Source organism: Chroicocephalus ridibundus, chromosome 1 (genome assembly GCF_963924245.1).
Source record: "Chroicocephalus ridibundus chromosome 1, bChrRid1.1, whole genome shotgun sequence".
Classification (NCBI taxonomy): domain Eukaryota; kingdom Metazoa; phylum Chordata; class Aves; order Charadriiformes; family Laridae; genus Chroicocephalus; species Chroicocephalus ridibundus.
This window is the reverse complement of record NC_086284.1, coordinates 68448293-68461000: the sequence shown is the minus strand read 5'-3', so window position 1 is coordinate 68461000 and position 12708 is coordinate 68448293. Positions and strand designations below refer to the sequence as shown.

The window sequence follows — 12708 nt, the reverse complement described above, 5'->3', positions numbered from 1 at the left end:
ATTAATATTTAATAAGCATCAAATATTTTATTTGCATTAACTGAAGATTCAAATATTAAAATAAGTCTACATTAAATTACAATATTAAATATGTTTTAAATACAATAAACTAAACGTGTTTAGTTTCTAAACACAAAGGGAACAAAAATAATTCAGAAGAATGCAATACAATTAATGACACCAGATGACAGAACAAGGACTTTAATATGTAAATCCACAAGATGTCAATTCTTAGCAATGTTTACTTTAAGAAGAGGTGGTGGCCTTTCAATTGATGCACAAACCCCATGTTACATAAACTTAGTAAGGTATCCCTCAAGAAAATATTGCTCAGTTAAATTCTCATTTATGCCATGATCAAAACTCCTTTGGTAGCTCTTTTTCAGAATGAAAAACACCAGTATGCAATTCCGGAAAATAAACAGAGTCTTGTAAGTATTACCACAAAAGGTGTCTTTCTTATAGTTACAGTTATCTAACAGATCTACAGTGTCTTTCATTCTTTAATTCAAATCAACTTACATATATACAATATGTAACAAAGGACTCTCAAAATCCTTAGTCTTTCAAGACAAAAAACTATGCTTTCACAATATCGAGACCATAAAAGTCTTTTTAAAAAAAAAGGTTTTGTTTTTTAAAGTGGAGCACGCTGTACAGTAGGTTCCCTGCATGTTATTTTCAAGGCAAAACTAAATGTTACGGCAATTACATGAACAGTGATAAACACCATTTGCCCTCAAATGAGGTAGGGCCTCTTTGACTCAGATCTAATCTTTGCCACCCAAGCCAGCTGAAGTAGTAATAAAATAATAATCCATATCTTAGCTAAATAATCCAACAACTCACTACACACATGAATGCTGTTGTCCTCTTGGCACTTCAAGGATCTCACTTCAAAACCTGATTTATCCAAACCAGACTGAAGTTTATAATCATTTGAAAGAAAATTAATTAAACGCAAGTTTAAGGGTTCTCACGGTGCATAATTTCAAAAATTCAGTGTATTTCAACAACACTGCTTGTACATAAGTGTTCATCAATTAAGGGTTTTTAAAAAGTTACCCAAGTTGTCACTGTAGCTAAAGAATGCAGCATATAGGGTCTTTAGGGATGCAGTCAGGAACACATAAACGAAGAAACCAGACTTGCATCCGTCACAGAAGTATTTCTCACACAGGTAATTTTACCTTTCCATCCAACTTCAATGACAGTGTTAAACAAAACTGTAAAACTACATTTGGAAGAACCTAAAAGAACTAAAGAGTAATTAAAAGAAATAAAAACAAGACATGTAAAATTTTTAAGGAGTCTTGACAAGGATGATCAGTTAACATGTCATTTTGCTTCTCTTCCACAGCAGTGCATGCAGCTGGTTGAATAATATACATCAACCTGAAATCTGCTAAAAGGAAAGTCTGGAACAGCATAGGTATTCGGTGTCCTGAAGATATATGTTGATGATTTTGGTTTTAATTTTTTTGGATTTGTTTTTTATTTTTTAAGTAAAAGTATTTCCTCTCCATTATGCAACATAGTGGTACTGATTGGGGTTATCTTTGTCTCTCTCCATATAGTCTCTGTCAATGAGAGATTCAATCCTCTTTTTCAAGTCTCCAGGCTACAAGAAAAGATGAGATTAGTAAAACAGTTAAAATATATTTGCATTTATATTACATTTTGAAAAATAGGACTGCTAACAGCTACGTAAGAAAATGCACTATATAAATATCTAAATATAATTTCCTAGTGATACTCTGGCTGATTTCTGTTCACTCACACACCTTAATATTTGGATTTGATTCAGACATATTTCACATTTCTTACTCTTATGGACCAGCTGAATGGAAAACCATATTACATATTTTTAGATAACCCTAGCATGGTTTGAAAAACAAAATCGATTACCTTTACGGGAAATTTCAGTTGATTATACAATTCAGAAACAAGGAGATTATGACCAAGAGTCTTTCTCATCTTCATTATTCGTACAATAGCAGCATCAATCTGATACTGCCTGTCTTGAAATACTCTTTCAGTTGTGCTGACCTGTTCTTCAACCTGAAGAATAATACAACACCACAAATCATATCACCTTTTATTGCTATTTTTTTATCACTTATATTTCTATAGTTAACTTTTCCAACAAAATAAAACTCATGTATTCTTATTCATCTTTGAGACGTGCATGCCTTACTGCATGCTAAGAACTAAGTGATTCTGAAGTGTACTGCTAAAGCATGCCAAAGATAAAATTAAGGATAATGTAAAGAAAAAAAAAAGTCTTATTTTAAATCTATTTAATAAATTAAACACAATCTTAAAAAAATCACTTCAGATTTTTGAGAGAACATGTAACAGTTCGACAGTCCAAATACAGTAGTCTTCTGTGTCAAACCGCCCAACTCCAATCTGACTTTTGGGGATTTTAATATGCAAAGGCAAGAAGGAAACAACTCTGTTAATTAAAACATGTTGCCTTGTGTCAAGAAGTTGGATTCAAGTACAACAAAGACATCCACTGCAAAAACAGGGACAATCCCAACTTTAATAACTCTCTTACCCGCTAAATGAAGAAAAGAAGTGACACGATGACATTTGATTTATGAGTTCAATATAGTACCAATACTTCAGCCATACCATGAAAGCTTCTAAGGTGGACTGCAACATCTACAAGATCCTGTCAGTTTAGCATACAGGCATTTAAATTTGCTAGCATAGGAAGGAACCTACATTGTTTCAAATTCAGTGAGTTTTAAAGTCTTTATTGCCTCTGTGAGTCATCCTGACTACCAAAAAATTAAGTATGTTTCCTTTCTTCATATGCAAAAACTATGAGAGAAAACGCAGAGATCCTCTGTCTCCATGTGGGACATGTGGATAAACAGTTAACGTAAAGAGGATGAATGCAAAAAAAAAAAATACATACTGTTTCTTTCATTTGGATTTGGTTGATCTTTATTCTAAACAATTTATGCTTGAAATCACCATTAAAGATGAATTTATCTCCGTCTTCTACATCCTTGCCCTTTGGGTTTTTAATCAGTACTCGTGCTTTTCCACAAGCTAAAGACTGCAAGGTTCTTCTTAATTCACTGTCCTCTGTGAAGAAGTTCAAAGTATGGGAGAAAGCAGAACAAAATATTAATATGAAGAGTTTTCTGTGATTAATCTAGAAATACAATTGAAAAGTTACTGGTTTATGTTAATACCTTCTTCCCGCTAAGTTCCAATTAGGTAACAACTTACAGCCTTCACGCTTGGTCTCACAGCTTTCCCAGGCAAGCGCTAGGAGCATACACAGAATTGTGCATTTCAGGAAGACAGACTCAGGCTCATCTCAGTGAGCTTTCTACCCAAAAGTGGTTTCAGAAAAGATTTCACATTAACATGAGCCAGGTTTTATTGCTTTAGTTTTGCTTGGTAGTAACAGGACTTTAGAAGAAAAGAAATCAGTCTATGACAAGAACGCCACCCATTGTATGATTTCATCACTATTTTTAACACACTCCAGAAAATACATAACAAAATAAAAAAAAACAGAAGAGACGTCTAAATTGATAAGAAGATGTTTTGTGAGAAGGCAGAGCTGACAGCTATTAGAGTTACCGACTTCCCCCTCAACACGAAAGTAGTAGAAACAAGTGGGTGAGGAAAATTTTATCTGGTGAGATTTAAAGCTAAAAGCACTTGGACAACTAGATAAAATGAAGTCTACAACATTCTAATTATTAAGTTCAAAGCATTCTGTCAAGATTTTGCATTAAAACAGCCTCTGCAGTCTCTAGAACTCTAGAATACTTTTATTCACAATATAAAATTATCACCAAATGCGTCGGATCTCCTGAACAGAGTATCAGTCTAGAAACTGAAAGAAAGGTTTTGCAATCTAGTGCTGAAGTGCAGTATAGCTGAGTAAAAGATTAACACTATTATTATTTCTAAAATATAAAAAAATTTCTAAAAGGTCACACGGAGTGAGCTTTTTTTTCTCTCTTTTTTTTTTTTCTTTTTAAAAAAAAAAACTTCCATCTGTTCCATGATTACTAAAAAATACCTTTTAAGCCACATGGACAAAACAAGCATTTATTTGGGTATTTCACCTTCAGTAGGTGCAGATTGTTGAGTTGTGGTTTTGCCCAAACAAAGATTGCTGTTAAAAACACTCGGTATACTTCGGAGCTTTGCTTCTGCCCTGCGTGCTAAGTTGCAGGTTACAATATGCCAAAGGGAAGGAATCTGCAATTACCTACCAATCACTGAAGTAAAAGTAAAAACTAGAGGCTCCTAGAGGCTTTCTCGATAATGGACTATATTTGGACAACACATCTCAAAGAAGCATGGTTACCAAAGAGAGGTAACCATTATTTCTCCGAGTAACAGTTTATGCATTTTCTAACTGTACTAATGTACCAAGGACAATCTCATCTCTTTAAAGAGCCTGGTGATCATTTATCATAACCGTGACTGGAAAACACAAGTCCCGACTACGGCCAGTTATTGCAGATGGAGACAGTGATATCCTAAAGGGGCAGAAATCCATGCGATGTTTTGTCTGGGGTTTTTGTGGGGTTTTTTAGTAATATGGTAAATGCCCATGAAGTACTCTTCTACTTAGCACAAAGAAAATTCATTAGTGTGACTTTATGACTCCCAAAAGTGTATGTATTTTGTGTCACAAGGCAATGGAATATAAAGATACACCTTTATGGTGTTCCCAATTAAAAAACATTGTACATGCAAAAAATTGGGGGCTGACTCAATTTGAGTTATTTGACATTTGAGAATTAGCACTTTCAGGCCTGCCATTAATCTTAGGAAGCTAACTCTGTTTCAGTTGAGAACAACTACATTATACGTTATATGGATCGGGTCAAAACATCTGTCTCACCCAACATGGGTTCTTTGACTTGGCTAATAACAGCTGAAGAAGCTAAAAGGCACCTGAATTCTTGTGCTGTGACAGCCAGTGAATTCACTATTCACTGTCTCTAAGCCATTCGTAACTCTACAGACTACTGCATTTCCTCCTCTTCACCTCTCTCCAAACTATCATGCCCCAGGTTTAAGAGCTTAACTCTCCATCCTCTGCATGGGAACCATTCAATGATGTCCATATTTCTCCTTTATCTTTCTTTGTCCTTATCTAATTCTACTATACACCTTTACAGATGTAGAACCTGCAATTTATGAAGTATCCAAACACAAGCACACAGAGGACCATGATGCTTTCTGCTTTGTTCTCAATAACTTCTCCAGAAGTTATCATCATGTTGTTTGCCCTTCTGATCACTGATGAACTTTCAGCTGATGTTTTCAGGGGACACAACGTCATTCCTGAGCAGGTATCTAATAAAGCCATTCTCTGACATGTGGTTAAGGTTATTTCCCCACTACAGACATCCTTGTATTCATCAAGACTGGATGCAATTTGATCTCCTAATTGTTCAACAGTGTGAAATCCTTTTTAAACTTTTTAGAAGTTTCAGATTTGACCTTCCTAAGGAATTCCAGCACCAAATTCTGTCACATCAGTATTCATCTTCTTCAGACCTTTAATGACTATGTTGAATAATACCTGGAGCTTCCTTTCACTATGAAAGCTACCCATTCATTTCTACCTGTTGTTTTCTGTCTTTTAACCAATCATTCACTCCTAAGAGGAGCTTCCCTCTCAAGCCATGAAAACTTAGTCTATTTTAGAGCTTGTGAGGAGCTCTAACAAAGAGTTTTTTAAAACCCAAGTGCACAATTATGATGGTGCATATGCTTCCCAACTCCCTCAAAGACCTTCAAAGGGCAATTATGCATCGCATAAACCATGCTGGCTCTTCCCTAATATACGCTTATCCATGAGCCCACCAGTTCTCTCCTTCCCAATACAGACCTGCTACTCTGCAGTTACCTGCAGAATAACTCCATGAACTTAAAAAAAGTAAATTAAAAAAATAGCATTGCTCTTGTCACTTGCCATTCTTATCACACCAAGGCTCACTTAAATTATAAAGTAGACAAACTGATTCAATATGTGTATTGGAAAGTTCCTGTAAAACTTCTGGATGAATACTGCCAATTGTTGGTGCTGTAGTTTACTGTCTGACATACTGATCTATTCTAAACTCTTTACTGACACTTCAACTTGCAATATTTTATTCTGCTCTCTGGCATGGGCATGGCTGGCTGCACTCTTCTGCAGTAAACATCAAAGCCTGGGTAACACCTCATAACAGGGTCTCAACATAAATACTTGTTAAGTTAAATAAAAACTGCACAAGGCTTCCGCCACCCCCCAGAATAAGCTGGTGCACCTGAAGACCAAAGTAAAGCAATCCCTCAGAGTTGGGATCCTTTTCAGTGTTTCGTTTAGAACTGAAGAACAGGCCCCCATGGTCAGAAGGTCCATCTAGCCCAGCAACACGTCTCTGTCAGTGGCCCCAAGCAGGTGAACACAGGGCAGCATGTAAGAACAAAGCTAATAAAGCTCCACATTTCCCTGTTCTTCCTCTTCTCCTCATCCCACCGCTCCTTAAATCTCCAATCATTTAGGACTCAGGGACTTCCTTAGCCAAACATGGTTTCTATGCATTGAGAAACCTTCAGTGCTTTACTCTTGCTTGAACCTGTCTCCTTGAATTCTGTAAACTTCCAGCTTTTACAACAAGCTGTTTAGTTTTCACCCCCATGTGCTTGTTTGTTTTATGTCCTTTAGCTTTTTTTTTTCTTTTTTTTTGAGTAAGAAAACAAATCCCAACTCAGTGATTTAGTTTAGTCCTAGCACACATGCCTGTTCTTCCTAAAGAAGCTGTCCCAGGTCTTCCATCCTTATTCCCATTCTCTGAACTCTTCTTGGATGTACTGTATTATTTTTACATGGTGGAGGGAGAAGTCTGACAAACCCTACAGGCTTTCTAAAACATTTTAGTGTTCCAGCAGCTTCACTCCCTTGGAATTTAGATAGAGCCCATCCGTCTTGTCCAGGTTGCCTCTCTTTCAAAGCCTTTCCTACTTCCTAATAATTCTAGACCCACTTTCATACATCATTTTCTCAAGCACAGATTGGAATTCTGCCTGTCTGTCTAGCCCATGCACATGGCGTTCAGAACACTTAGAAACAGTTTCTATGGCAACCCAAGTTTTGCCCTCCAGGATTTCTACCATGTCCAATGTTATTTGTATCTATGAGCCAGGACCTCTGGTTCATCCAGGCTGGTCTCTGAGAATCTGGCCATCAGCACCTCTGCCCTTAGTGGTCAGTTCACTGAGAAGCTGCGTCACAAACTCAGCTACTTTTTCTAATAACTGAAATCTCTGTTCTTTTCCAGCTAGCCAGGATACCAGCCTTTGGCAGGGTACTGCTGAACGAAAGGATTATCCGTGTAGCAAGAGGCAGGAAGGGCGCAGCGTGGGACCTATTTCCAAGATAATTTCTGGCCATAAGAGTTTCCTCTCCTTTAGAAGTAGGGAGACTGCTAGACGGGAATGGGACCTCTCTAAAGCAGCTCCAAGTGCCTCGTGTAGGTAGAGCCTGGGAAGACAGAGAACTCCACGGACCATGAACTGTCTTCATTACCTGCATTCCTGCACTATTTCCCCATAGGGGAGAGAAATACAGACGTGACACTCAGTGCAATGACATAACGTAACACAACATAGATAGCTCCCAACTATCAACCAATTCTATCCAGCTGCCTTAAAAACACTCTACTGAAATCCTTTCTATTGTGCTATAGTACCAAGGATTTCCATGCAGCAGATATTATCTGTTGCTGTCGGGCAGTCAGAATGCAAGCTCCGAGGTACAGCAATACAAGATGAGAAAACAGCATCTGGATCAGGCTTGCATGAACTTATGTTTGTTCTGTAAGCATTGTACTCTGACCTAATGAGCCTCTCTGGGCGATCCTGATGCTTATCACTCACACTGGCATGAGCTTTCTTCAGCTCTCTTAGCATTAATGGAGTGGATGACTAAGCAACCTGAAGCTTTGAGGCTGAGAAGTTGGAGGCCCTGGGCTGCACTGCCTTCTGCAATGCACCATTCTGCCACAGGGACTCTTGATATCCCCATCTTAGAGTACTTTAGTAAATATATTTACAATGTTTTAGTATTTGTGTATGTTTATATACAAATACTTTTTCAGCAGTTGCTGTATCAGGTTGATGCAGCTGATCAGAGGGCTGGAGCACCTCCCCTACAAAGACAGGCTGACAGAGTTGGGGTTGTTCAGCCTGGAAAAAAAAAAAAAAAGGCTCTGGGGAGACCTTATAGCAGCCTGCCAGTACCTAAAGGGGGCCTATAGGAGAGAGAGGGAGGGACTCTTTATCACGGAGTGTGACAACAGGACAAGGAATAATGGTTTTAAACTGAAAGAGGGGAGATTTAGATTAGATATTGGGAAGAAATTCTTTCCTGTGGGGGTGGTGAGGCACTGGCACAGGTTGCCCAAGGGAAGTTGTGGATGCCCCATCCCTGGAAGTGTTCAAGGCCAGGCTGGATGGGGCTTTGAGCAGCCTGGTCTAGTGGGAGGTGTCCCTGCCCACGGTAGGTGGGGGTTAAACTGGATGATCTTTAAGGTCCCTTCCAACACTAACCATTCTATGATCTTAAGATTCAACATGTGAAGGGCTACCGGATATGACCTGCTAGTTGATGCAGAAGTTCCAGAGAGCAAAGAGATGACAGCATTATCCTTTTTAATACCAATGGCTGTAACTATTTCAAGGAAGTGTAAAAATTCAAAAGAAATCACCCAGGAGCAGAAGAACATGGAAGGTAGATACTGCACATGGTTAAAAAGGAAACTACACTTTTCCACAGATTTCTTTGTCCTTTCTGACTTCAGGTTTCAAGTACAGAGGGAGACAGCTACAAAGTATACATCCTAGAGGACACTGCTCTTCTTAACAAATCAGACCTATACTAAATGAGGTACTCCAGCAACAGCAATGGAAAACAGGTGGGCAAGCTCTCAAAACAGTTCAACTGAAAATACTGTCTTGAATCACCCCAAAATGATAGCATTCTACAACAGATCACTTTCAAAATATAATATTTAAAACTATAATGGAACAAAAATAACCTCTACACACACCAGCCTATCACCACTTGAATTTTAAGAATTGCAATGACACATTTTGTAATTCTAGTAGGTTGTTAGTAGTACCATACGCTACACAGCTCTTACCATTAATTTTATGAAGCATCTATTTTATCTACATTAGGAAGTACCAGCAGTGTGTTTTGCTCATCTCTTCTGCTGTCTATATACTATATATTGCTATGTCTATATTGGTTCATAAAGTTTGTCCTAATGACCTTGGCAAATTTCTTAAGATTAGGCCTTTACATACTGAACCATAATTGGCAATCACTTGATGAATAAATTTCAGAATCAAAATGTATTGTTCCTACCTACACCAGTGGCCATTTTAATTTCTTCAAAACTGAATTCGTCTCCTTCATTAAACATAAGCAACACTAATGTCTGAAAGAGTGACACTTGAAATTCTTTCTTTCCCTAAAAAAGAAATATCAAATAATTAGAAGTAATATTCAGCACATTTTCTATTGTATCCTGCAAATCTGATAAGTTAGAGAAGCTATACATTCTTTTTTTTACTTCTAGAAGAGATGTGCATTTTAGAATGCCTAGCACACAGAAGAATCTGCCGAAGGCAGTATCAAGGAAACAGGATATTTTTAAAACCTCTTTTTTTACTCCTCTAACAGTAGCAATGCAGCACACAGCAGAAGCTCATTAGAATGGTCTTGTATTTACTTCACGTTGTTTCCTTCATTTTAATTACAACCATCAATAGCGCATCTCTTCATACTTCACCCAAGTTTCATTTCATAGAGATGAGGAAACTAATAGAAAAGAATTCTTGGTGTTGGATCAAATATGAAAGAAACAACAGATAATTTTGGTTAACTATAATGTAGAGTGACAGTATTATCAGTAGCAGAATGTTTGTACAAGCAGGCAATGAAAAGGAAATAAAAAACCCTTCAGACAGCTGTAAACACTTCTGTCAATTGACAACCTCAAACCCATCCATCTTTTTGTTACGTAATGCCTAAACCTTTAAGTTTCCTATTCATGATGAGTTAGTAAAAAAATGCCTTTTTTTTTGTTGGTCTTTGCTCTGGCTCAATCGAGCTACATTATTAGCAAGATACTGCATGAGACAAAATAAAACCACATTAAGAAACAATGTGGTTATTTAAGACTTAAATAATTCAACAAGCAGTTAAATTTTAACCACAGTCATTATATCACTAACACCCTTCAGTCTCTTTTTGAATATGTGAAGCATTCTAAAAGTGTCATCAGTATTTCCATGATCAAAACAACTCCGTATTAAAAATAAAAAGATGCTGCATTATTTTCCTTTCATTAATTTCCTCCTTTATTATCTACGGTTAGCTAGGTAGTATTATTTCAGTTTAATTATAAAAAGCCTACTTTCTATACAAAACAGCAGTACTGAATTGTGATTGTGTCTGCATAAAAATGTTACTACCTTTATAAAAAAAAAATACAATATTTGACTAGATTCCAAATAATCCCAACAGGCTAAGCATTAAACAAGCAAACTTACTTCTTTAAATTCCGCCTTTAGGACGGCATGCCCTAAGGTGGTCTGCCACTGAAGCTTTCGACCACTGTGTTTTCCCAGGTAAAAGGTTTTAAATACCTCTTGAAGCTTTATCATCTGTAAAGCAAAGAGAGAAAAGTTTTATTAGTGTTATACCAGTGCAGTGATGCCAGATGAATTTCACACACGTAATTTCTTTCATTGTCCTCAACAATGTTTCATAATCAGTGTTTTTGTGTGAATCGAAAGAGCAAAATTCTGATCTCAAATACACTGGTACTATTATGTGCAAAGGTAAAAGCCTCAATTCAAGTATAAATTTTAATTTCCTCCCTCCTCCTTTTTTTTGTCTGTTTGTTTGTTTTAGATAAAAGTAAAATAAACACCCTGTAAAGGGTTTTAAACCTCAAAAATAAATACTGTTTTTTTCCTGTACTTTGAATCTGACCAAGAAACCACAGGGCAAAAATTGTGTATCTCCCACCTATACACTATTACCATCTGCTCCCACGTTCTTCCTTTAGTTTCTCCTATACAGATTCAAGTCTGATTCCATTACTTTATACCCTCTTATTTTCAAGTAAAAGGTTTTTAGCCCTCCATTTTCATGATGGGTTGCTCAGGTTGGATCCTTTTGAAGTTGTCTGCTACTGAGGAAAGATGCCACAGGAGCTAGAGCACAAAAGCTTCCACATCTTCTGAACTGAATAGGAACCTCGCTACCACCTTCAGCCTCTGAAATGCTTCCCACATTTCAGATCAAGCAACGTATTGCAGGCAATAGGACTCCAAATACATATTTCAACTTAAACAACTTCAGGCAAATGCCATTTAAATGCCAGGGCTAGTTTTGTGAGACACATTGCAGGGAAAAAAATTTACAGAAAAAAACAACGTGCAGTAACATAACTATTGGGTAGATCAAAATGCCTAACCAATGTAGTTAAAGATTGACTAAATTAAGGTGAACTGTCCAGTGTTAAACTTTAAAGTGCTTGACTGCAATGTTAAATAGGACACTGATTTTATTTTAATACTAATTTTAGCCTATTATTATTATTATTAAAAAGGTGAAAAAAAACATTAAATTCAACAATCACTGCAAAAAAGTGGAATTTATCCACTACATTTTACTTTTTGCAGTTTTTGAATCTTTAAAATGAGATAAACCTCTAAATATCTTGCAGAAAAAACATTAATGAAAGCATTAGTTCACCCTATGGTATTGATTATGATTCCACTCCATAAAACACATTTAGAAGGATAATTCAAACACAAACCTCTGAATTTAGGTGGACTTCCATAGGTGTATAAGTTGGCCAGTACCCCATAGTTAATATATTTACCGTCAGGTCTATATTTCCTGGGTCACTTTGGTTCTGCATATACTAAAATAGAAGACACACACACACAAAAAAAAATATCACTCAAGTATACTGTTTGCATGCTAAATTAGAAAATATAAATACCTAAATTAGAAATTTAAAGTTGGTAGAATAATGAAAAATTTCTACAGGCCACATCCTTGGTTAGACATGCTCTACCAAAATTTTTAATTTCATGACTACTCATTGCTCCTGTTCCGAGTTTCAAAACATGGCAAGTGGTTGGAAGTAAAAAGAAAAGTACAACACGCCTTGAGTATCCTGGACCACTGTCTTTACAGGGTATTAAGGCCAAAGGAACTTCAATCACACACAAATTAAGCAGAAGAAAAGCTTTCGATCAGAAGCCAGGACAAGAAGTGTAAGATCAAAAGGATCCCCTGGGACTTCCACACATCTGTTAGACAACACATTTTCTTATACTTGCAGCCAGTTAAGCCAGGCTGCAAAGTCTGGGACAGAAAAGTCACGGAGTATTTCATTACATTAGCAGGTGTCCTAGGTCAGATCTCTACCCCAGCATCCTGTCTTCAATAAGACCCCAAAACAGGTACTCAGGGAGAAGCGCAAGCATTCCCTCAGTTACCAACAGGTTGGAAGCTTTGGGGCTGAGACACGCATGGTTTCTGTGCACTTAGCAGCCTTCAGGGAGTTTCTCTGGTGTGGGTCATTACCAAGGAATTCATCAGAGCAGCAACAGCTTGCAGAATGAAGGTGTATGGAC

General features: G+C 37.1%; 1 protein-coding gene across 1 annotated transcript in view; it reads right to left on the bottom strand.

The window, feature by feature from the left end:
- Position 1: 1 nt before the first annotated feature.
- The window catches only part of CUL4A (cullin 4A), a 41173-nt gene continuing 28466 nt past the window's right edge, over positions 2 to 12708 (bottom strand). The window contains exons 15-20 of the mRNA XM_063338162.1: positions 11880 to 11987; positions 10603 to 10716; positions 9413 to 9518; positions 2930 to 3102; positions 1909 to 2061; positions 2 to 1621 (exon numbers count right to left, since the gene is read on the bottom strand). Of these exons, the coding sequence (XP_063194232.1) occupies positions 1526 to 1621; positions 1909 to 2061; positions 2930 to 3102; positions 9413 to 9518; positions 10603 to 10716; positions 11880 to 11987 (750 nt within the window). The 3' untranslated portion in view covers positions 2 to 1525. The remainder of the gene's footprint in view (positions 1622 to 1908; positions 2062 to 2929; positions 3103 to 9412; positions 9519 to 10602; positions 10717 to 11879; positions 11988 to 12708) is intronic.